Source organism: Drosophila navojoa, chromosome 3 (genome assembly GCF_054131105.1).
Source record: "Drosophila navojoa isolate 15081-1374.11 chromosome 3, UAZ_NAV_1.0, whole genome shotgun sequence".
NCBI lineage: Eukaryota > Metazoa > Arthropoda > Insecta > Diptera > Drosophilidae > Drosophila > Drosophila navojoa.
This window is the reverse complement of record NC_142891.1, coordinates 2,456,892-2,483,368: the sequence shown is the minus strand read 5'-3', so window position 1 is coordinate 2,483,368 and position 26,477 is coordinate 2,456,892. Positions and strand designations below refer to the sequence as shown.

At 39.4% G+C, this 26,477-nt stretch overlaps 4 protein-coding genes and 1 long non-coding RNA gene across 5 annotated transcripts in view; 2 read left to right on the top strand and 3 right to left on the bottom strand.

Annotated features, from left to right (window-relative positions):
* The window catches only part of Snoo (Sno oncogene), a 121,710-nt gene extending 108,348 nt beyond the window's left edge, over positions 1-13,362 (bottom strand). Inside the window, exon 1 of the mRNA XM_089257562.1 lies at positions 11,130-13,362. Within this exon, the coding sequence (XP_089113688.1) occupies positions 11,130-12,062 (933 nt within the window). The 5' untranslated portion in view covers positions 12,063-13,362. The remainder of the gene's footprint in view (positions 1-11,129) is intronic.
* Positions 13,363-13,945: 583 nt separating this feature from the next.
* ND-PDSW (NADH dehydrogenase (ubiquinone) PDSW subunit) lies at positions 13,946-15,011 on the top strand. The gene is made up of 4 exons (XM_030386376.2): positions 13,946-14,109; positions 14,201-14,299; positions 14,458-14,733; positions 14,801-15,011. Exons 2-4 carry the CDS (start codon positions 14,218-14,220, stop codon positions 14,929-14,931), a joined length of 489 nt encoding a protein of 162 aa, XP_030242236.2. The 5' UTR covers positions 13,946-14,109; positions 14,201-14,217; the 3' UTR covers positions 14,932-15,011.
* Positions 15,012-16,028: 1,017 nt separating this feature from the next.
* Positions 16,029-19,162, bottom strand: Pif1 (Pif1 DNA helicase). The gene is made up of 2 exons (XM_030386364.2): positions 18,041-19,162; positions 16,029-17,583 (listed from the first exon to the last, which is right to left on the bottom strand). The coding sequence occupies exons 1-2, from the start codon at positions 18,992-18,994 to the stop codon at positions 16,558-16,560; spliced, it is 1,980 nt and encodes a 659-aa protein (XP_030242224.1). The 5' UTR covers positions 18,995-19,162; the 3' UTR covers positions 16,029-16,557.
* Positions 19,163-20,034: 872 nt separating this feature from the next.
* Positions 20,035-23,676, bottom strand: LOC149091608 (uncharacterized). The gene is made up of 2 exons (XR_016196421.1): positions 23,179-23,676; positions 20,035-20,115 (listed from the first exon to the last, which is right to left on the bottom strand). It is a non-coding gene; the product is annotated as an uncharacterized LOC149091608 (long non-coding RNA).
* Positions 23,677-23,847: 171 nt separating this feature from the next.
* On the top strand, positions 23,848-24,815 carry LOC108658255 (eukaryotic translation initiation factor 4E binding protein thor). Its single transcript, XM_018110910.3, has 2 exons — positions 23,848-24,162; positions 24,363-24,815. The coding sequence occupies exons 1-2, from the start codon at positions 24,009-24,011 to the stop codon at positions 24,569-24,571; spliced, it is 363 nt and encodes a 120-aa protein (XP_017966399.2). The 5' UTR covers positions 23,848-24,008; the 3' UTR covers positions 24,572-24,815.
* Positions 24,816-26,477: the final 1,662 nt, after the last annotated feature.

Below are 26,477 nucleotides of genomic sequence, written 5' to 3'. Positions count from 1 at the left end.
GAGAGGGAGAGAGAGAGAGAGAGAGAGGGTGAGTAGGGCAACGGGCGGTAATAAAGAGGTCGCTCGCATTTGTTGCGCTGCGTCAAATATTTCCGTAAACAATAGAGCCACAGAGAATAGATAGAAAGAGAGTGTAAGCCAGAGAGAGGGAGAGAAAGAGAGCAGAGCGAGTCTTGTCTCTGACAGCTGAGAGGCAAGGCAAACATTTCATTAAAACAACAGCTGCGAAAAAAATGTTAAAAGCACGTTAAGTTATAATTACACGAATCCAAGTAGACAAGCGCCTGAGCCACCCCCCGCTCGCTGCCTCTATCTTCCACTCTCTCTCTCTCGGCAGGCCCTCCTCAACAAGTCCCAGCCGCACCGCACCCTGCTCCCCGCCGTCGCCCCAACTGCCAGCTCAGTGTCGTCTTCAGCGCCTTGTCAGCTTCTAATATTTCATTAGCTGAGCTGCGAGTCGCGTGCCCCATTCCCGGCTCCAAGACTACGAGACATTTAAGGGGGGCCAGCCGAGCGCGAGGCAGGGTAGTTGGAGCTAGCTCTTTACACAATTTGAGGTTATGTGCGCAATTTGCGTGCGCCAATTACGAAAAAAGAGACCCAACCAAACGGCGTCTGAGTGGGAGGGTTTTCGGGTCGGACAACAATGTGTTTTTATGGCTCGGCGAAAGGGGCGCGATGCGAGTGACTGATGGAAAACAGATACCCTATAAGGAATGCAATGGAAGGCTTGCAGAAGCAGGCCGACTGCGCTAATAATACATTTAACATGCGCCTTAACATGCAGCTAGATGTTTATGTTAATGTTGTACGAGAAATGTTGTTAGTGAATGAATGAAATAACGGAGAATGTGAGTGTGAATATGAATACTAGTGATAATATTGTGTACGTATACAAGAAAAATGTACATATATGGATGTAAATATGAATATAAATATGAATATGACTGTGAATATGAATATGAATATGACTGTGAATATGAATATGATGATGAATATAAATATGAATATGAATATGAATATGATTATGAATATTAATATGAATATGAATATAAATATGAATATGACTATGAATATGAATATGAATATGAATATGAATATGAATATGACTGTGAATATGAATATAAATATGAATATGAATATGAATATGAATATGAATATGAATACAAATATGAATATGATTATGAATATGAATATGAATATGAATATGAATATGAATATGAATATGAATGCAAATATGAATATGAATATAAATATGAATACAAACATGAATCATGTGAATATATCAATTCGAGTAGGCTAACGAATATCAACAATAAAATTAGATAAGAAGTATATAAATTTCCATCAGAATATGAATACACCCACATAATGGATTTGAGTTCTAATAGATCATCTAGCTAGCCCATGCCAATATTGCTTCGCGTATGTATAACGTCATAGAGGTTACGTGCCCAATTTGGCTAGGGGCAGGTGGGGCGGGTGTTGAATTACATGCTGTGGCATGCAACGGCGTCACCAACAACATGCTGATAGACTATGTGTATGTGTATGTGTGTGTGTGTTCGTGTGACTACAATATCATTTACAACAAGCAAATGCCGGCTGGTGGGAGGAATTGAGAGAGAGGCAGGGCAGATTATGTAGATAGGGCAGGTGGTGGGAGGGTCTGCCGCTGCTGCTGCTGTTGCTGCTGTTGCATTTGCCGCCATGTCGCGCGAAATTTACAATTGACGTCGTTGGCGACGTTGTTGTTTGGGTTTCTAGATGTTGTTGCTACTGCTGCTGCTGCTGCTGTTGCTGCTGTTTCAAATGCTCTCGCCTAGCTAGACTCTCCCGGCTCAACAATGTTCACTCATGCGCAGTGAACACAGGCAGCTGCAACAGCAACAGCAACGCCAACAATAACAATAGCAACAACTGCCATATTTGACGAGCAAAACGTCTAGAATTTCGCTTGACGGCTTTTTGGCTCTCGATGCTCAACACGAGTAGCCGTTGAAATTTAAAACAGCCTAACATAAAGCAACAACACGCAAATGTAACACAATTGTTGTTGTCGCGTACGAAAGTGCAGCAGCAACAGCAACACCAAATCGAGATAAACTGGCTAGAGATTTATCCACTCAGACGGCGGGCGGGCAGCTGCAAAGTGTAGGCGTGGGCTAGACAGCTCCCTACCTCAGCCAGTCCCCACTTCTCCCTCCTCCCTCCTCCTTCCACATGTTCGCATCGTCATCATTATCAAAATGAACCCTCGATAAAAGCGTTTGTCAAGTCTCGAATTACGCCCAGCTGTCAATCAATTACAGCTTGACAAGTGCACAACAGCTAAAAGTTTCGCCATGCAAATCGAGACCCAGACAGAGACAGCGAGACTGAGAGAGGAAGAGGGAGAGACACAGAGACCACATGCCACTCGTTTTGACTATTGACAAGGTTATGTCAATTCGAAGCACTGGCGAACGGTAACACTTTCCAACACTGCCTGTCAAATGTTGCACACATTTTGACAACCAGCTTGACCGCAAGCGATTGCAAATTTTATTAACTGTATTTTTGATTGTAATGAATCAAATTAAGGTTAATTCTATTAGAATGGCATTGAATTGAGAAATTGTTGTCAAGTCTTCTAAGCATATTGATTCATCTCTATTCCTTAGCTTTGCTATTCGTTTATCTTATTTGCTCTAGTCTCGTTCTTTTTCTTTTTTTTTTTTGTTCCTTTCTCTCCCCTTCTGTCTTTACTTGTACCTCCTCTTTTTATTTGATTTTTATCTCTCCTTTCTTTGCCTCCCCAATCCCCAATCCAATACTTTTCATTTACATTAGCTTTTTATTTATCGATTCTAATCTCTCTTCCCGTTTATCCGCGCCTCTTCTAGCTTGCTTTTAATTTTTCTTTCATCTCAATTGCTCACACCTCGTTTCCTTTAATTGAATCTCCTAGCTCTACGCTTTCACTCACTTCTTCTTAACTCTCCTGGCTCTCATTTCTTCGTTCCTTTCTAATCCCCTCTTTAGGTTTATTTTCATCTCTTTACCCTTGCTCACCTTGCTTCATCTTCCTGTTCTTATAAATTTTACCAGAGCTCTTCAAACTCCTCGTTAAAACAAAAAATAATATATGTCGGCTCAGAACCCTAAGTGAAAGTCCCAGATGAACTCTAAAGTAATGACAAATATCATAAATAGCAATTCTATGGAATTCACTTGAGATTTCTTGTGCTCAAGGTCGTTCATGTAGCACAATTATGAAAGAGGCTCTTCTTTCTGCAAAACACCAGAAAGAGGGAGGGAAAAGAGAAGAAAACAGAGGAACAAAAATAACTTGAGATAAAAAGGTTGTTAAAAACGACTTTTGTCTTGTTGTATTCCATTTTGCTTTTGTTGTAGTTGTATTTTTGTTTTTTTTTTTCCGTTGATATGCTTCTTATCGCTTTTACAGAAGAAATTTCTCTAGCGAAAAAATTCGCACTGAATTTTGTTGGGCAAAACAAATTTTGGCGAAATCTTAAAAGTTTTTCTATCGATAACGATAGGTGGCTCCAATTTAATGATCAATTAACAACAATTAGGTGCTCCTACATATACATTATTAAAGCGTTTGCCATGCTTAGCTCAATTGAACTACAATTGGCTGACAATTAGCGCTGATTGCAAAGCAGAGCTCAAAATTGCGCGAACTATAGCAATGAAAGAGAGCTCAGGTGAGCTGCTAAGGCAGGGTAAGGCAAGGTGACCAAGACGGGGGTTGACGCAGACACACTTGTTGCAAATTTCCGCCTAGACGACAGACCCAAGAGCCGTTAAGCAAATAGGAAGGAAATCAACTGTGTGATCCAAAAAATAGAAGAAAACGGCGCACAAGAACCTGAACCAGAAAACTAGAGAACTAGAAATGGTAACAGAACCAGTGAAGCAAGTCGCAACAGGCCGTCACCTGTATGCCAGGTGTAAGCTGTCAGATTGCTGCCACCAAAAAGGGGCGCGGCGCAACGGGGGCCGTGTGGCACGTCTGACGGAAACGTTTGGGCCGAGCGCGAACATGGGAAATGACACTAGGAAATCGCTTGTAAACAACTCGCTCGGCGACTCTATATGATGATCATCATCATCATCATCAACATCATCATCATCATCAACAACATCATCATCATCAGCTTCATCAACATCAGCCTCATTTCATTACGCTATCAGCATTGCTGCTAAGATGTGAGATTTGCATTTCATATGCAAATTCTGTCACGTCTGGCGCGGAAGACGACGCTTAGACGTGGTTCTTCAGATACGAAATGGGCAATACGAAATGGGGGGATACATATTCAGCTTATATTCATATGTGTATTATAGGCAACTGGCAGCGATAACAATTGGCGCGCCTGATAAGCCCGCTATCAGCTATCAGGCAATTCTATATATGAAAAGAATTTCAGCGCGAACAAGTGACAATACATATATGTATGTATGTATATTGCTGAAAGTCGGTAGAGCTGAGCATTATTTTAGTTTAAACACGACATTCTTGTAACTTGTTTTTATCTAGTCGGAGACTTTGTTTTACATTTTTCAGAAAATGCATAATTTAATCAATATATACATATATTTATACTTTGAAAATTTAAATATATATATGTCCATTAATATACAACATGATAACCTCGAACTAGAAAATGTAAAGAGATAACAGACACGCCCACTATAAAAACCTAAAGGTACAATATTGAGTTTAACGGAAATGCTATTAATTAGGATGCTAGAGACTTTAATACTTAAAATATTACCTTGGATTGTACGAAATATATAAACAAATAAATGCATGCCCTATAGAGGCATGGCAACTCGATTAAGACCATAACTTTCACAATATTAGAGGTAAAAAGTAAAAAATCTTATAACTTCCTCTGATGACTTAAAATGAATTAACTAATTTTGACAGATAAATTACTAGAAGATACTTAACAATCGAGTAATATGAAATTTTCGGAGTTATTTGCTTTTTCAAGTGATCGAGCTTATAAAAAATCATAAGGCAAATACAGTCGAGTCTCGATAATTCGTACACCGTTAAATCGAAGATTTCGATAAAACTAAATTCTATTCCCTCTCGATTCGCTCTCGATAATTCTCGATTATTTTAATCGAAAAAACTTTTGTCATTTCGAATTAGCGGGACTCGAGTATACTAAAGTCTTTAGCATTATGATAATATTGTATGAGACTATATAATGCATAAGAAATACATTAGAAAATAAGTATATATGCAAATGTATTATATTATATGGTTATATATATACTTACATATGTATATACATATATATATTTTTTTATAAAATGTTATCAGCTGCGCAGCTTCAATTCAATTACGAATTAGAAAACCCCACACATACTCGATCTCTCTCTCACACACACATACAGACCTACACAATCTGTGCGTAGTTTATATACAATTTAAGTTGCTACATTTGTAACACATTTTAAGTCGCAACTAATATAAAAACAACAACAACATCAGCAGCAACAACAACAACAGCAGCAAGAGCAACAATAATAAAAACAAATAGCCAAAACGAGGTCATTGCCTATTAGCAATATAAGTGAAAATAAATAGATGTGAATAATATTAAATGTAAAAAGCAAAAATTCCAAAGTCCAGCAAGACGAATACGCAATGCCCTTTCAAGCACAAGACAAAGAAGTTTGACTTCTGTATTCCCTTTTTCATAATTTATAGATAAAGTTTTGCTTTGTGCTACGCGTCGGCTACTTGATATTGGCTAACATCAATGCCAATCGAAGCGATAATTGCTATTGGGAAATCAACAACACTAAAAGAGCTTCAGTTGGGCTATGTAAAAACAAAAAACTACGTTTTAGCACTCTGAGTTCTGGGTGCAAACTACGCGTCGGCTACTTGATATTTTGTATGGAATGGAAACTGTACCAATTGACCAAAAGCTTGAAGAGTAAATATTGCTGAATGAGCTTAGTGTTTGGAAAGCAATAATAGATTGAAGAAGTGCGACAAGTTTGAGTAGCTTGAGTAATTGCATTTCATTTGCTTGTACAACTAGTCGGCTACTCAATCTTTATCATATTGGGCTGTTAATGTAGTCAAAAGTCTAGCAACAAGACTGAACTCTATTACCAGTACTAGTTCATCAAGTAAATACAACTTTATTTATATTATATGAACACCAAAAATAATAAAGTCGTGTTGTAGAGTTTCTTAAATATGCGTAAAAAATAAAATACAAAGCTTAAGCTCTAACGACAATCAAGTAGAACTAAAGCAATCTCTAGATTTATTCCGGAAAAAACAACTCTTCTTATCAACAAAAAATATGTTTAATGCAAATATCTGCTGTAATTTAAAAGAGGCAAAACCAACAATGATCTGCGACCGCTCTAACGATGCCAATAATAGGTGCAACAACAAACGAATCGTTGACAAAATATTTACATAACAGTTTTGCACCTCCATCAAATAAATATATATATACATACCATTTTATATATATTTATTGTTATATATATACATATATACCTCGCATCTGTCTCTATGTGTGTAGGCAAAAATATTTGGAAACACGTTTTGGTTATTTAAATATTTTCACTAATTTGTGTGAATGCGAAAAAAAAATAAACACGAATTTCTCAAATCAATTGAAAAACGATACGCAACAACAACAACAACAACAACACATCACATATCATTAGCAACAACAAGAAAATAAATAAAAACGGTCGAACGTTCAAATTTAATCATTGGGCTTAATTAAAATCAACATGAGAATGAATTTTTTTTTTTTCTTCTCAAATATTTGCTAAGTGGAGAGCAGAGAGAGAGGGGGGGGAGGGGGGGGAGCAGATGTGAGCAGACGCTTTAAGACGGTTTTTTTTTTTGCGTCTGGTTCTGGGTCTAGTCTGCCTGGAGGCCACCAATGATAGTGCAACAACAACAACAACAACAACCATAACAGCAACAAGAGCAACTGGAAAACTATTTAGATTTAAGATCAACGATAAACGACGCATTAAACGTTGTCCGGCAGACTCGAGGCAACAGCCAGGCACACACCTGTCCCAGCAACAGTCACAACAACAACAACAACAACAACAACTAGCAGCAGCTAGCAACAAGTACTCAGTACTCATAGTTGTACTTGAGCCCAAGCCCAATCCCAAGCACAAGCACAAGCACAAGCCCAAGTCTAGGACCGGCCGCACCTCCACAGACTTTGCCTTTGCGCCGCGATCTGTCTGTCTGTCTGAGTTTTTAGTCTTATAAACCATAACAGAAAAGCAGCAGAAAGGTTGCTGGATCAGAGAATGAACGACTATGAGATGACCTGTAGCGATTCACACATCAAAATACTAAAGTTTTTATATTAATTATATAATATCTTGGGTAACATTACTGAGAACGATCTATCAATTGTTCTCAATTAATCATTAGGCTCTTAGCACATTTTATATAAAAATCGATTTTTCTTAAATTATTAATCTTAATATTAATATCACTAAGATCATCAATCTAGACATATCTATATAAGCAAGCTCTCGTACAACTACAATATACCCTTTATGCCTGTCTCTGTTTGAATGGGCACAGGGTATCAAAAACAAGCAAAGCTAGCGAACATCACATGACAAGCTGATGATGATCATGATGATCATAATGATGATGATGATGCAAGGAGGTCTCGAGACTAGCCAGCGGGTTTTTACTAGATCAACCAGTGAGGGTGAGAGCGAAGCCTAGCAAAAACAGAGAGAGAGAGGAAAAAAAAAACATTCAGCAAACACAAGAAAAAAAAACCTCAATCTCTCGAGCTTATCGCGCTTATCACATCGCCAACTGTCAGCTCGGCCAACAACAAGCTCAGCGAAGCAAATCCCTGGGGTTAATAATCATATGCATACAGTATAAGCACATTTCTATATATACATAAACATACATATATAAAGTCCAAAGACTCGGATTTGGTGGGTGGCAGATAGGGCTCATTGAAAACACCTGCTCAATAACTGGTTCAAGCTGTGAACTGGCGAGCTAATAGCTAACATGAACTGTGCACATGAACTATTTCAAAACTGCGACATCAAAATATTCGAAATATTTTTTGGGGAAATCCAAGGCGAATTTAATTGCAAGCGAATTCAGCATGATACGCCAATTAGCTAAGCACAAGACTAATCAAAGCAAAGAAAGAGGAAGAGAGAAAAAGAGTGAGGGGGAGAGAGAAGATAAGAGAGAGAGAGAGAGAGAGAGAGAGAGACGGAGAGCGGCAACACGTGTCAGCTTTCTGGTCACAAGGAGAGCTTTGCGCTTTGAGCGATTGGTCGATCTTATCAACTGCGCTTAACCCTGACTACATCAGTTTTTTTTTTTTCGTATTTATTCGCCCTTTGTCTTAATATTAATTTAATTTTTTTTTGGCAACTCGAAACGTGGTCAGCTAAACTTTTCGCGGAGCTATCAGGCTGAGTGTGAGCGAGATAAGATAAATGTATGTATGCCCAATATATGGATTACAACAACAAGAACAACAACAGCGAACGTGCCATACAAACGACCAGAAAAACACGCTGAAAGAGCCACAAACAAACAAAAAGCAAGCAAAACATTAACTAAAACTAAATTTTTATACAAAATAAACAGCATGAGAACACATACATTTACATATATACATATATTTAACGATTAAATTGTATATAAATTTTGATTATTTTTATGACAAGCAGCAAACAGCAGCAAAACCAGTTGAAACTGAATTTAAAAACATGAAATTTGCTCCCAAAAATATCTCTTTTTGCGCATTTCAAGATTCTTGAGTGCAAAAACACTTTGGCGGTTATGTAAGCAGCAGCAGCAGCAGCAGCAGCATCTGAGCGAAAGAAACACAGTGAGAGAGATAGAGGCTGGCAGCGAAAGTCAACAGGCGACGCAACTGCGACTGCGACTGCGACTGCGAGGGCTGCCAACTTGATTAGTCACACATAGGCGCCAATACAAGCCAAAAACCAAAAACAACAAAAATCAAAAGCTCAGCCGCAACTCTGCGAAGGGCGAAAAAGAAAAACAAAACACAATTACATACATACATACATATGTATAAAAAGGTCTGCCGACTGCTCAGTCAATGTCTGCGCCTCGTGACAACGTCAGAGGCGTTGTTATTGTCTTTGTTGTTGTTGTTGTTGCTGCTACTGCTGCTGCTGTCATCGTCGTCTATCACGTTCATTGGCATTTGAAAGCAACTTTGTTTGCATGCTGCGACCGTTTGGGGGCGCTCTGCGGTAACTACACCCAGCGCTGTCTGCCGCCGCTGCTTCTGCTTTTGCTTTTGCTTGTTATTGTTGCATACATACAAACAAAATGTTTGTGTATTCCTTTTTTGCGCAACGAAACGCCGCTGGCTATTGGCACTGCTGCGACTGCGCGGCGGCCCAGACAAGAGCAGCCGCAGCAGAAGCAGTCCAACAGAGACGAATAGAGAGCAGGAGAGCGGGAGAGCGGGAGACCGGCAAAGAGAGCGAACAGCAGCAGACAATCGTTAACCGGTTTGCGATTTATTTTTGCCCTTGCTATCCCTGCACTGCGCTATGCCGCCGGCTCTTTCAGTTAACCCTTTTGCTCATTATTATTAGCTGGTGCGAATCGAAAAAAGCACAGTCAACAATGACAAGCAAAAACAAAAATGAATAAATAAAGCAAAACATAAAAAACAACTATTCAAAAGCACAATCAGAGCAAACCAAATTGACTATCGATGAATTTTTGTTATCGAGTTTAAATTCATAAGGAGTTAATTGGCTAAATACAAAGAGAGCGACAAAGATAGAGATAGAGAGAGGATCTCATAAGCTGCATGCGCCTTCGCTCTCTTCCCTCTCTTCTGTTGCTCTTAATTTCTGCTCTACGCTATTTTGATCGATTCAACTAAATTGACAACTCAATTGTCGCCGCACATACTAAAAATAATCAACGTTCGTCATTGTTCTTCGCTGTTTGCCAGCAAACAGACGTCAGCAGCAGAGACAACTTGTCGTCGCTGCAGAGCGTCGACGTCGACGTCTTTGCCGTCACCGCCTCGGCCACGGCCACAGCAGACGCGCTGGCTGCAATCAGCAGTAAGACAAAAAAAAAAAATAGCTTTGGGCCAAACCAACAGCTAAAAAAAACTCTGGTATTTATTGTAATCCAACAAAAAAATCGAGTGCGCTGTTTAAGCATAAAATTAAGTAGTTTAAATAAATAAACACAACAAAAAAAAAAAAACGAACGTGGCCGGATCAACAGCAATTTTTGTATATTTTTTGTTTGTGCAGTGAGGTAGATAAAGAGATAGCACATTGCACTGGCATTTAAATATATACATATACATATAAGAATACACTTAAGAAAAAAAAAAAAAAACCATTCGCATCCACACACTCATAATATATTATAATATTTGCATAATTTTAAATGCTGCGCATTTATATGTGTGTGCTACTCTGTCACGCCGCCGCAAATACGATATTGCTATCACTCTCTCATAGCATTTGACTTCGCCTTTTGTATTTTTATGAGTTTTTAACGGGCGCGCAAGCGACGAAATGTCGTTAAAGAAGATCGAATTGAATGCGAATGCGAAATGTGAATGAGAATAAAAGAACAACAACAACGAGAAGCAGAAGCAGAAGAAGAAGAAGAAGAGAAGAACAGCAGCAATGACAACCAAATATGGCGCCGCCTCAAACGCCGCCAGTGGGCGCTGCAGTAGCCGAAGGTGTGAAGCAAGCGACGGCGCTTTTCATTTCTGATTGGAGGCGAGCGAATTGAGAGCCCAAGCTGAAACATAATTAGAGGAACAGCGAGCTGCCAACCTAATTTATTTATTTTTCTTGTCAAAGCTTTAACGGTATTGAAATGCGTGATATGCGAAAATGCGTGAAGCATTTGTATTTAGAGCAAATGCGTGTGCTAACTACGCTGGGTAAAATCTGCAATCTTTTTTGCCAACAAGACTTTTCCAATTGGGCTCTTAAAAAGCTTATATTCGCATTGGAAATTTGATTGAACTGATTAGAATTGAAGTGAACAAATTTGTTCGTGTTCTGAACTCTTCTTATGCCCTTACCTTTCGCTTCTTGTGATCCAGTTCGCATTGCGCCTTGTGCATTTCCTTGAGTTCCACCTCCTTGAGCTGATCCAAAATACGTTGATATTTCTCTCGGTTCTCGACATCGAGCGCCACATGAAGATAATCATGCCAATTCCTTGAGTCGAAGCCCCAATGACAGGTGCGATTCTCCACCTTGCGATGCACATGACCCACGAATTTCTGTGGCGAAAACCAGCAATTGCATTCGAGACACTGAATGCACGTCGGCTTTTGATACGAATACATATCCGGCGTACAGATGCCCTCGCACTTGCCAAAGCACTTGTGATACACCTGAAAGCTGAGGGCGCCCTTGCCCAGGCTCTCGACGGGCACATAGCTGTTCCGATCGGAGCGATGCAGGAGCGCGGCACAGAGGCGTTCCGCATCGGTGCGTGTGATCAGGCCGCTGCCCTTCACATCCGATGGCAAAATCTTGGCGGCCTTGAACTCGACCAGTTGCTCGGGCGTGCACTGCGAACAGGAGATGCCCAGATCCTCGAAAATGCCATTGATCTGATCTAAAGTGAAATCGCTGAGCACATTGTTCAGAAACTGCGGCAGGCACAAACGCATTTCGCCGCCCATCGAGAAGCAGCCAATCGCCTTGCCCTCCAAGCGCGTCACATACAATTCGCCGCAGTCGGTGTCCGGCTGCGTTAGGATGGGCTGTGACAGTTCTGGCGGCAGCGGCAGCGGCGCTGCGTATATCGGCTGGTTCCGTTCGCTGTGAGCAGCGGAACCAGCGTTGGCGTTTGCCGGCTCATGCGTGTGCAGGTCATGTGGTTCAGGTGAGCTGCTTATTTCCTTTTTAATTAGAGCCACGGCGGGACCCTGCAAACTTTTCGTAGCGCTCGTTTGGTACTTTTTCAGCACGCTGCTGATCATCGGCGTTACGTATTCGGTCATCGCACAGTTATCGATAACACGCTCGATAGTTCACTCTATGGTTTATTGACGTTGTTTCTTCTGCTGCTACAAAAAAACTGTTGGGCGAGCTTTTACATTTTCGTTCAATATTTCAATTAAATTATTTTTACGTTTTATTTCTTTAGAACATTAACAATTTGGCACAATTGGTTGAACTTCATTTGATTTCGCGCATTTTTCCGGTTTTATTTTCGCTATCTTTATCTTTCTTTCAAATTAGGCGCTGCTGCATTTGCCGACGGCGCTGCGCTGCTTGGCGCTTGATGCGCCGCTAGCTTTTACATGCATTTGCATATGTATATTTGCCTATGTGTGTGTGAGTATGTTTTGAAGGCGCGCGTGTTGCGCTCTGTCAACGTCGACGCTGACGTCGCTGCAGGCGACGTGCACAATATTTTCGAAATTGTTGTCTTAATATATATTCTGCTGCTGTCGCTGCTGCTATGACTTTGGTTGCTCTTGTTGGTGTTGTTGTTGTTGTTGTTGTAGCGGCACTCACTTATTATTAAATTTTGCCATAAATTAATTTCCACTTCGTATGCTTAATATTTAACCGCACGACGCATGGCGACGCTGCCGAGACGGATACGGAGATACAGAGCAGAGCAGGGCAGACGCTGGCACAGACGAAGACGCAGGCCGGCAGACACAGACGCACACCGGCCGCACACAAACACACACACTGACGCGACCACACAGATACACACACGCACACTGAGATAGATTGGCTGAGCGGCAATCACACAGGCGTGCGCTGACTTCGACTGCGACGCCGACGCCGCCGCCTGACAATTGTGAATTGCGAGCCGCCTTGTTTGTGCACTATTTATAAACTATTTGAATTTATTTAATTTTTTCTCTTCTTGATTTCTTCTTGCTGTTGTTGTTGTTGTATTTTAATTAATTTTTCTTATTTTTGCATGCTGCTATTGGAATATTTATTTAGGAATTTTCGCTCTTTGGGTTGGCTCCTCTGCCACCATAAAAACAACACGAACTATCACACTCACGCACACTAACACGCGCGCACGCACACGCACACGCAAATATATGTATGTATATAAAGCCTGCACTCTGCAGCCGCGCACTCAAAATACACGGCGTTTACGTTTTCGTTTTGTTTCTTTGATTTGTTGTTGTCGCTGCTGCGCTCAACGCTTTTATTGTTGTTGTTGTTGCTGCTGCTGTGTCGTTATAGTTGTGCTAATGCCGAACTTGCCGTTACGCGTTCGCACGTGCGAGCTTTCTGACGACCGCCACAAAACTGTTGAAATGTATTCGCTGCGTAGCGGCAATTGCAAAGAGCGCACCACAGACGTATCTTTTTTCGCGCGCACTCTCTGGCACTGCTCTCCCACTCGTTCGCTCTTTAAACTTGCAGATACAAAAGACAGACGGTCTGGTCTCTCTGGCAAAGCACAGCCAACCACCATTTGCTCTGCAGCATTTGGCGGCCACTCTCTTCCATCTTAGAGGCGAATTTGCAAAGCGAATTTGCCAAAAACAAAAACAGGCAAACAATCTTGGATCTGTATAGAAGCTCATTAAATGATCGTCGCATTAATTATTTAATTAATTTAACTAAAGTTTAATTTATGACAGGGACACCAAATAATTTTTGTTGATATAAAAGAATTGGAAGACTAGCTTTAATTTGCAGAAAATAAATTTTATTTAAGCAATTTAGCCAAAAAGTTGCTCACAACTTTCATATTAGCCCTCGTAAAGAGTAATGTGTCTATGCAATCTAGAATGTTGCATCATGCTGCACATGTTGTCATGTCGCAGCAACATGTGTCTATACAAACAGCAACAGGGCAACTTGCGATTCATCGACAACTACAAATCGACAGAAATCGAACATGTCTATCGCACGCAAAATTGAGCTACTTAAAGTTGGCTGCGCGCAAAATTTGTGCTGCCAGCTAGTGAAAAACACATAGTGTTACACTCTTCGCACACTAGTGGTCAACTCTCTGTGCAGCGAACAGCTGTTTCTTGTTTTTAGCTGCTGATTGGAATTTGGGTAAATCTCAAAGAAAATGCATGAAAAAGCATAAATTACTGAGAAAAAAAACTGTAAGAGCTGTACTAATTGTGTTTTCCGACACTTGCAGTTAAGAGACGCAACAAAATGCCGGAGCCACGTAGCCCAATGGCCAGCTTTGCACAATCCGTGCAAAATGCTATCGATGGACCAATTACCTGGTTTCGCGGTAAATAAAAATACAAAATTGCTATGCAAATTGCATATGCAGTGAGTGCAGAGAGCAGGCAATTGCCAGCTGAATAGTTTTGAATATGCAATTTATGAAATTACATAATGACATAACCTCAAATCTAATGTCGGCTTTGTTTTTGTTTACATGCGCAGAGACAATTGTGGAGCCGAACCAACAGAAATCAAACTGGTATCATCAACGCTTTCGCCGCGTGCCTACCATCGATGAGTGCTACACAGACGATGCCGTCTGTCGCTTCGAGGCGGATCAGCAATTCCGACGCGATCGCTTGGTGGACAATGAGATTTTGACTATCCTGCGTCAGCGCTTCGAAGATTGCACCTTGTACGAGGCGCCCGATCACATGGTAAAGTGCAAGCCGCTGATGGATCAGTACCAGCAGGCTGCCGAGAATTGGTTTATCAAGTGTAAGAATCAAATCACATTCAGGGAGAATCTGTAATCTTTGCTCACATTTTTTCTCTTTGCTTGCAGATGGCGATTTGGGCGGCTATGCCAATGCCAAGACCGCTTACATGAAGCAGAAGCATCGTTTGATCTGGGAACGTCGCCACGGTCCCGTTGGCAGCGGCATGAAGGATGACGAGCAAATACCTGCCCATTAAATAGAAATATTTCGTGCTTCAATTTTCCAACACACCAAGCAAATGTTCGTGGATTTACATCAAATATACACACCTAAAAATGTAGAAAAATTGAGGCTAATATGTATATGTAGTAAATGGAATCATTTGGCTCGCCAAATGGAATGGAAAAATAGAGTTGGTGATATACAAGCAAGCTGGAATGTATTTTATTACGCCAGCCCTTAAATATACCCGCGGATACCTAGCAAATACGTCTATAATGCATACTATATAGTTAACAAAGCTTATATCGAGCCATACATAAGTCTGTTAAGCAAAAATCTGCCAAAATAGTTGCAATTAGTTTGCGAATTAGTCGAAAATGCTTACAACAGCTGCCACACACTTTTTTAACACTCATGAGAAATAATTTAATAAAAACATATCTGCAGATATTTCAGATATATACCCAGAGTAATAGGCATAAATCTTTTAAATTTGCGCTCAACTTTCTCATCTGCCTGATATCGAAGCAACTAAAAGTATGCTGTGCGAATTTCCCACATCCGAATTTTGTTTATGCCGAGTTTCACGCAATGGAATTTTCTGCGCTCGCAATTTCGCCAGCAACTAAAAGTATGCAACAAAAATTTTAGCTTGCGAATATTTGCCCCTTGTTGCATGCAATGAAATTTTTCACTGCCAAATTTTGCAGTTACCTTCTGCGATTTCTGTTCGCCTGGTACTTCAGCTGAAATTTTTATAAAAATCTTGCAGCGACCGAAGCAAAATTTGAGAAAAATATTTTTTTCTTTTGTAATTTTAACAGCAGACCCTGCCTAGCATATGTATATGAACAATTTGTTTCCCCCATTAGAAATCAAACCAATTTTTAAGTTTTATAAATATTTGTTGTTTATTGCCAAAGTTTATGTGTTTTTGCTTTAATTTTAAATAAATTACAATTTTACAAGAATATATTTTCTACATTTTTTTTATATTTTTTATATATTTTATATTTGTTTTATATTGCTATTTTTAAATAAAAAGGCGCGTGATTAGATCATGAAATCTTAGTTTTTATAGTTAAGTTATGCGATCGCCATTTATAGAGCTGGATTCGTAATATATTCTAATTGTTCTATGTAGATATATATTGTTGTATAGTTATAGTAAAGAACATTCGCTAGTCAGAACAACTTAAATTAAACATGCACATTTTATAGACATAGAACTATCAATTTGTAGCTTGATCTGGTTAGCATAAATTCTAGATAGTAAATTTACTGCTTCTTGATTACAGTCTCAATATTATTAAACATTCCGAAATGTTCAATAAATGTGCTTGGATATGTTAAGATTAATTAGAACGTTATGCACTGTGGCAATGAAATGGTATTTATAGCTAAAAGTAAGGATTGAGTTATCTTAAAAAATATAGTCAAGGTTTGTTTAAGTCTTAAGAGCTGTGGCAGTATCATACGAGAGTAGGCTGAATTGATGGTCCTTTGCGTATTTAATGTTAAGATTGCATCATTTTCAGACTAACCTCATTAAAATATCAAGGATTCGGATCTTGGGGAAGCCTTTAGCCTTTAGCTCCCTCAAAATCGAAACCCTTGCGCTCTACAAAATTGCTTTAACTAGATGAATTCGTAACTTAAGTTAGCTAATTGAGACGAGTGGTTTGTTCATTAGGCTCTTCTTGAGCTTGGATAAAGCGCTGCTTGCTTCCCTTTCGCCCGGTTTTTTATCCTTGTTCTTGGGTCCAAGCGGTATCATATTGGTGTCGATCAAACGCCTGCGGAAGTTCTTGTAGAACTGCAAGACCTGTGGATTGGCCCACACCTGCTTGGCATCAAAGTCAAGAATTCGCACAGATTGCAACGATTTAGCTCTGGATAGCGCTACATAAGCCTGGCCAGCCTCGAAGACCTTGGACAGCGACATCTCCACACAGTCAAGCGTCAATCCTTGACTTTTGTGTATGGAGAAGGCCCAAGCGAGTTTTAGCGGTATTTGGCGACGTGTCACCAGTCCACCTGTAGCTGTCTTAATGATCCACTTCTCCTGCCGACATACATACTCCTGATTGTTCTTGAAGCGCACCACGGGCAACCCCTTCTCAATGCGCACAACGACGCCGCGAGCGCCGTTGACCAAACCATTGGCTATGTTTATATTCTTGAGCAGCATTACCTGAGCGTTGACTTTCAGATAGAGCTGAGCCGGCGCCTGCACCTGCTGATCCAGTTGCTTGCTCATATATGCATCCGAATCCTCTGCACGGAATAGCACTTTCTCCCCGCTCAAGTTCTCCAGCTTCGATTCATTAATGGAGTTCGCATCGTTCGTGTGCGAGCAGAGTTGTGTGGCCAAAATCCCATTGCCTTCGATGTTCTGTTTGGACGTGGACACCAATCTCGCCGAGATGCTCTCATTCACATGTCCGATGCGCAGATGATTGAGTATTTGCACAAACTCCGGATCCGATTGACGATGCACTTGCTTCAGCTCGAAGACGCATTGAATACAGCTCTCCCAGGCGCTCGACTGGAAGCAGAAGCGTTGCACACCTGTCTCGCCCTTGATTACAGGTGGCAGCTGCAGGAAGTCTCCGCAAAGTATGAGCTGAATGCCACCAAAGGGTCGCTCGTTGCGGCGCACATGACGAGCAACAGCCTCGATTTTCTGCAAGAATTAATTATTATTAGCATTAGTATATAAACACGAGTGTATAAAAATGAAAAAATATATATGTATGTGTGTATGTACAAAAAAATAAATCAAAGAAACTCCCTCTTACTTCTTACTCTTTATAATGAACATTTCGTTTGCCCATAGGAGTCCTATGTTAGGACACGCTCAACATTCCACACACACATGTGCATATTTGCGAGAGCAATAGAAAGTAGACAAAAAAAAAAGTGTAGCTGCTATCTCGCTCGATCGCGATATATCTGAAAGAGCAATTGAGAGTAGGCAAAAATATTGAGCGGAGCTGCCATCTCGCTCGATCACGCAGGTAGCAAATCCCGTTGCTCGTTGAGAGGCATGAGAGAACAATGCCATTACGGATTTAAATTGCAAAAAATGTGTCCTGCATGTATAATTTTATACATACATACATATATCTAAAATAGCTCACCTCGAAATACTGTCCATCCACCATGGAGATCTCGTCTATGATCAGTCGCTTGCATTTGCGCCAGGTTTGCGCTGCAGCAGGCCTTGACGCCAACTCCATGCAGCGTTGCAAGGTGGCATCGCCGCCAGCTATGCCGGCAAAGGCGTGCAGCGTGGTGCCACCTATGAGGCAAGCGGCCACGCCTGTCGAGGCTGTGGCCACGGTGCCGTCTGGCGGGAGCGCCGAGATGATCTTGCGCAGCAAAAAACTTTTTCCCGTGCCCGCAGAGCCGGTGAAGAAGACGTTCTTGCCCGAGGTGCAAGCGCGCAGCACTTCCATTTGCTCGGCGCTGAGACGTAGCGAATCCTCCGACTCCGTGTTGTTGGCCAGAGGTGAGGGCTGATACAGTTTCTTGGCAGCTGGCACACCACTCTTGTCCTCCTTCAGATCGTCGTAGCGTCGCTTTTTGGTGGCCTGGGGCGAGGGCGTCGTCGTGCTGCCACGCGTTATGAGTCCAGCCTTTTTGCGTGCCAAAACCATTTCAGCTGTGGTCACCGGGGAGATCTCCTCAAAGGTGCTGGGCCGTGAGCTCAGCATATGCTCGCGCAGCTTCTTTTGCATGGCTGCCTCGTCCTGTGGCGTCGTGTCGCCGTTCATTTTGATGAAAATCGTGCGCAGAAAGAGCATCAAGGTGCCGGGAGGCGCATTCGACAGATAAATAGCACACTTCTCCGCCTTGAAGTTGAACGTCGCCTTGCCCTCGGCCATGAATTTCTTGTGCACCATTATGTCCTTTAGCTTAAACTTGAGCGGCTTCAGCTTTTCGGGCGTCACTTCAACAAACATTTCGCGCAAATCGTTGCGCACCAAACGCAACGTTGCTGTGCGGTAGGCTAGCTTACGGCCTGTAACGCCAACCGCATTTGTCCAGTGTATGTTCACCGCGCATGTTAACACGGCATCGTTAAGATCCATTACTTATTCCTTTTAAAATATTTTATTTAAACGAAATTTTTACAAATCCCAGCGCAAAGTAAAAGAGTGTGCACACCTCCCGCCAAAAAGAACTAATTACCGATTATGCGATCGATGTTCATGCTATGCCACGCTGTGTTATCGATAGAATCGCTACATTGTTCGTATTTTAGCACTAGATGGCGCTAGCAGTAGCCCGCTCTGCTTATTTTGAAAGTATTTTATTAAGCAAACATAGCTTTGCATTCGCATTTCAGAATTTTGAATGCATTTGATATATTTAATGCATTATATGATCGGTTGGTTTTTAATCCATGCTTTTTCACCACGACTTTTTTTAGCTTGTTTCTCTTTGGTTTTCGTTCGTAACAATGAAAATTTCGCTACACACATTTCATCTTTATATATACATATCTTATCTTCTTACAAATGAGCCAATTGAAAGAGAAAATCGAATTCATGTCAAACACAAATATTTCTTAATACTACGACGTAATAAAAAATAATGCATTTATCATTTAGGCACAGTTAACATTCAGTTAAGCATCTTATGTAAAGTGGTGAAGTGCTGCTGCCTGGTTTACACTCGCGCAAACAATATGCGATAAGATGCCTGAGCGGCGATTACTTGTTGCACAATTGAAACACAAATGCTAATGTGTTTAATGTAAGATCTGCTAGCTGATTAATTAAGGTATAGGTCTAGTGTCAGAAATATTGAATAAACGTAAGTGAAATGCGAATGAGGCAATAGGACGTATTGCTTGTGTGAATAACAGCATCGCATCAGATGCAGGAAAATACATTGTACATACATTTCATACAATATGTTGGAATATCCAGTCCAACAAATGTGAAAGTTTTCAACATATAATACATCAGTACATTATATAATTTTAGTTTAAACAGGAACAATAATTCTTTTCATTAAACTTTCATTAAGTGTAGCTCTAAACGAATATTGAAAAGAACGTAAAGCAAGCTTAAACAATAAAGAATAAAAAGAATTACTATTATTAATATATGTATATATATATGTATATATTTTTTTTTTGTCAGAGATCGTCATCGATTCTAGGAAGGCAATAAAACAGTTCATGCAATAAGTTCATGAAACTCGCCTGAAAAAAAATTCTTTAAAAGTATAAGAAAAAGAGAGGATACGAGAAAAAAGAGAAAGAGTAAAAGTTCATTGATCGTTTCGAAGGTTACAACATCGAGATGCGTAAATTTCCATAGTTTCTTTAGCATTTTACTTTTGCTTTTGTCTTTGCAAATTTTCGAATGCATTATTGATTTATGCAAAGATGAAACTGCGATGGAAAAATAAAGAATATAGTTTTATCTAATTTGCTTATGTTCGTTTATATGTACAAATGTATGTATGTATGTATGTATGTATGTATGATGCCAACGTGCGAAGTTTGTGTGCCTTACATCTAGCTGAATTTGAATATTTTTCAAATTAATATAAAGATTAATATTTAAGATTCCGATTCTTCTATAGTGTGAAATTTAGAGAATTTTAAAATTCAAATATAAAGCTTATACATACATTCACTTACATATATGCACTTACGAAGTGTGTTAAAAAGTATCGCAAAAAAAAAAGTAAATATGGCAAATCGGGAAACTATATCACAGTCTTATTTACATATCTTCTTTTGTTCATTTAAAAGTCTAAATATGGACTATATATACTTTATATACTATAAAAAATCGATATTGAATTTTGACTGTAGACGATCATTAAAAAGCGGCTTTTGCTCGACCCCAAAGTTTGAACTTGTCATTTCGATGCACTTCAAATTATTTTATAACAATTCTCTAGAAAAAACATATACATATGTACATCAGTTTTGAATTATCTCAACTTTTGGCTATTGAACTGCATCTGAAATTTTGAGCTCGTCATTGCGCAGATTGTTTTCAATTAAATTGGCGCAATTTGAAAAGGAGAGAAAAAAACGTGCCATGCAGTCTGAGTGCGGTGTTAAGCCTCGATTAGATCGTTTCACTTGGCGCCGAAATTCGCAAGCTTCGCTGATAACCAGAACTGATTTATAGGCCTATTCAAATGTGTCTTTTTGTCGGGACTCTTGTTTACGATATTTTTCCAATTTGGTTTTATTTCTGCCTTTGTTTTTCTTACTTCGCATCAACAAAGTCAACTGATTCGGTTTGTTGTTTTCAAAATTAAATACACGTTCAAAATATAAGCAAATGTGCAGATGTTTTTCTTGTATATGTGTGTATATCGTATGAATATGCATATATGTTTGTATATACATATGTATGTATGTAAGCGTATATATTTTTCTGGGTCATCGACGTTGGTAGAGAGCAGAGAAACATCAGTTTTCGTATACCCTATAATTGAAGCATAGTTGAAACCTTATTTATGAGCTAATCCATATATTTTTAATTTACTTTTTCAATTCCTCTAATTTCAAAATTCTACATTTCTTTTCGTGACACATATTGCAAATTATAAATTAAAAAATATTAACAAGTCATTTACTTTATAAATATTATCTGACAATAGTCTAATATAGATTCATATTCATATTTTTTGTTTACAATCCTTATCAGAGTTTCGGCTGAAAAAATACCATCATGACAAATGTGACTGGAATGAACAGACCAGCAACACAAACATAAATGTCAAATTTCATCTAAATTGATAAGTTGAAGTGCAGTCTGAATGATAGAGTAACTGGAATCAGAAATAAATAAGAACTTAACACGAAAAATATGTCTAGAAAAATAACGTTTAGAGAAAGTGCATACATATAATAAATAATAATTATTATTATTGGGTATTGGGTAAATCATTAATAAAGAAACTAAAAATACTTAGAATGTGTATAAGGCTATAAATCATAAACTAGATAAAAACTCGTATGTAAGTTGTATATATCATAGCTACTACTACAAATTATACTGTATAGAAAACCTAATATACATGTTCTGAGCTTATAAAAAGCTTTTTTACCACTCACAAACGCCAAAAGTTACTTAGCTATAGGGTAAACAATATTCTATCATACCCGACACTTGTTGCTGCTGAGATGCCTCTGAAGCGCACTCGACCCTAGGCTAAGGCGAGAGCGAGCTCGCGCTTCATTCATGAGAAACTATCATTGAATAGAAATAGCTAAATTAAGATGCTAATTCTGAACACATGTGCACAAACATATGTATGTATAAATATATACATACGTATAAATATATATGTATACTCGTGTGTATGTCTTGATTGTACTTAAGAGAGCTGCTGAAATGACATCGTGCAATTTCATCAGCCATGCCGAATTTTGGCGACAACAAAATAAACACATTTCGTATGTCTATGGCGTGGCTACGAGGGGTTAGCCTAAACGCATCCTACCTGTAGGTGCGACGCACGACGCAATTTTCCTTAGCTACTGCGCAGGTACAAACAAACTGAGAAACTCGACAAACTCGTTGAGCCACAAGGGTTGATAAGACGAACGAGAGAACGAATTATGCTCGCAATAAGTAAAAAGGAGAGTACGTGATATTCTTACATTGGAGAGAAGGAGAGGGCACGATAATCTGTCGTAGGCCCACACCCGCACGTAAGGCTGTTTTTTGTCAGTTATGCTGGGGTCTACGTGCGGGATGACACGGCAAGTTTTGTCGTTCTCATTCTATGTAATGCGTTTATCGTCCGAAGTTTTCGGGGTCAACTTTCAGGCACAGATATGTACGGTTGGATAGAACTGTCCCGTAAAGAGCAACGAATGAGGTTAATTTCATAGGTGCAGAAAACAGGGGGCCAAAAAAAATGGATTTTCAAAATTTTCCCCATCTATGTTTAGAACGAGGTCAGCTAGGAAAGTGAGTGCGTGCTCTGCCACAGATATGTCCGATGAGAACATAAATAAAAGCACGTGGATTAAGCATTAACCTTGTGAATGATCGTGGGTGGCGAATGTGGCCCACATTAATAGCCGAGGTCCTACACGTGGCGCCATTACATGATCTCTCCCTACCTATGGCTAATGGCCAAAATGGCAAACTACGTCGAATTCATTGGCATTGCTTGCGTCTAAAAATGTCGTCAATGGCGCCCCCGCAAGCTTTTATCGTTGTTGTTGTTGTTATTGTTAATATTGTTTTTCGCCGGCTCGTGCCTCCGAATTTAATTGTTATATTACCTTTAATACGTCAGCCAATTATACCGGCAACGTGTCTTTATGCAAAGCAGTTACGTATGCATTTTCATGCTCTCTTTTAACGTGAGTCATGGCGCCACTATCGATATTGACTATGTAGTTTAAAGACGAGTTTTTTCTTATTTATGCGTTTTGTCTCCACATTTCTACATACATACATACATATGTACATAACTCTTGACCAATAAATACACATAAACAAACAGTAATGTAAGCAGATTAGAACCGGTCAGCACACCTCCGTTCGATCAAGGCTGCTTAACCGAATCGAAAGGTCTGGTATGAATTGGCAAGATATGTATGTATGTATATAAAAAAAAAAAACAATAACAACTGAACGGTATATGCAAAAGAATAACAACAACCACATGGGACTTGTACTACGCAGAAATTTTGTAGAAAACAAAACGGGCAAAAAACAAAAGCAGAAGCAGAAGCAGAAGCAAATATCAGCAGACGGCTGGCTATCCCGTAGTGAGAGTGCGAGAAGAGAGCAGAAGCAAAGAGAGAGCGCACAACGTGCACTGTGTATGTGTGTAAGTGGGAGCGAGTGTGTGCGTTTGTTTTGTTTGCGCGCTAACTGAGTGGAAAGAGGAAGCGCCAGCAGTATAAATACAGCGCCCATTGCCGTTTGGTGTCAATTGGACTCGCAAAGCGAACCCAACACGTAGTACGTAGCGCATAGAGTGAAAGACAAAGGAACAGCTGTAAAGCTACAACGCAATTTCGTGTAAACAAACAAAAGTCGTTCGATTACGATTAACAAGTGCAACTGTTATAGAATAACGGAAAGTTTTTAACCAATAAAAAAAATGTCTGCATCACCTACTGCTCGTCAAGCCATATCTCATGCGCTGCCCATGGCCATGACAAAGACCAAGAAGGTCATCATATCAGATCCCATCCAGATGCCCGAGGTCTACTCATCTACGCCCGGTGGCACCCTGTACTCCACTACACCTGGCGGTAAGTTGATGAAATATTTCGGTTTCTGTGAATCACCTGAAGAATTGTGATAAGAGAGTATCACCCTCGGTCCGATCACTCGCACATGTCCGTGACTCATGAGAACTTCTGTGAGCTCGTGCTGCTGTCTTATCGCCTGTCTGATGCAAGTCTCGTTTGAATGTCGCATAATGGCTCACTTTTTACTTTGTTTATTGCAGGCACTAAGCTGATCTATGAACGTGCTTTCATGAAGAATCTGCGTGGCTCTCCTCTAAGTCAAACTCCGCCCAGCAACATCCCCAGCTGCCTGATGCGCGGCACTCCTCGCACTCCCTTCCGCAAGTGTGTGCCCGTGCCCACAGACCTGGTCAAGAAAACTCAATCGTTGAAAATTGAGGATCAAGAACAGTTCCAGCTGGACCTGTAAATTGTCTCCACCTGATTCCAAGCAGCAACTGCCAAATTTCATGTTTCTATCCGTTAGCCACATTCACCTAGCTCGTATTACCTCACTAGATCCATGATCTGCTATAGTGTTAGCTCTCATCACTTATATCTAAGTTCTTCGTTTAATTCTCAGTCATATTGATTGAATTTGTTTATGTAATATATCTAATAGCTTTAGTCACTAAGCAATATAAAGAATAAACATTTTAAATTATTGAAATCAATGAATTATTTATATTTCTTTTATCAGTTGGTGAAACCTTGGGGCACTTGGCTCATAAGTTGACTAATCAAGTTATCTATAAGCCACTTGAGTACTTCTTATTTCACCTTGATGTTAATATACCAGCGCTTTGTGCATATACATATGTATGTACATGTATTCAACTCTTTCTGCATATATATTGAATATATGTATATATATCACATTTTATTGGGGGGTTTATTGAACTTTCTTTCGATATTACCGGCCGGCATAAGATGTAGAGAAACTACTGCGCAGTTTTTAGCCAGTTTCTCGGATCCAGTCACATGTGACCAAAATGCATAAAAACAGACGATGACAACATGTTTGGAGGAAATGTCAAATGACGATCTATATATAATCTTTCGATCTTCCAGAGTATATATCTGATCATATATGTATCTGACTGAAATCAATTCAGTTTATATAGTAGTTTTTAGTAATGAAATATAAAATTCTGAAATACATACATATATGAGAATTCAAAATAAATAGATCAGTTGCATATGCACATTTCCGCCTGCAGATGGCGTGAGTCGACGGATGTAGACAGGCGAGTGGTGCGTGCTACATGCCACAAGTCTTATCTGATATCTATTAAAAATCTAAATTTACATGCTAGATAACATGTTAAAGTAATTTCTTCAGAATATCTAAAATGTAATAAAACCTGGCGAGGCTAGAAATACAGATCTGCAATTGCATCAATATATATGTAGTATATATGTCGAACAGATCAATTTCAATATGTTGTATATAAGGAGATATGTACATAAATATATATCATGGCAACTTATGTACATATGTATATACATACATATGTATATATATATATATGTATGTAATACATATATATATATACATATATATGTATACATATTATCTTCTAATAAAGTTGTTTAACCATTTCGTTAATTCAATTATAGGATCTATAAAATATTTTGCACCTAATTATATATGTATGTAGATTTGTATATGTATAGTATTAGCATATCTACCTTCGCGAATTTTCGAAGAGCTATATAAACTATAAAATATTAGTTAAGATATTAAAAAAGTTGTTCCAATATGAGGACATAAGTGCAAGCATACATACATATATGTACATATGTACATACATATATAGGAATGCATTTATGTATATAGGATATTCTTAAATTTCTCGTCATATTTCAACTTCATAAAGGATTTTAATGGCTATGATAATCACCTACAAATAATTAATAGCTTCAGCTTTCGCAATTTGTTTGTCTGTAAAACAATTAAGCCAACCTCATTCAATTTGCTAAACAGCCTAATTAAAACCCAATACAAGAGCAGCATTTAAATTATTATGCAAGAAATTGTAAACAAAAGGCCAACAACAACGGCTAATGGCTAACATAACAGTAAACAGCAAAGAATGTGTAAACAAAGTTTCTCATAGATAAAGACTATTCGCGAGAAGCCTAAGCACCTAATCAAGATATGTTTTCAAACGTCCTTTGAAAAACAGACCACAAAATTAAGCACTTCTGTTGTACAAAACAAGCAAAAACAACAAAATATGTATTTCTAACTAAATTCATTCAACACGCGCTAGCACGCTTGAGCAACTAGAACACAGCTATACAGAAAGAGCAAGCAGAGCGAGGCAGCCACA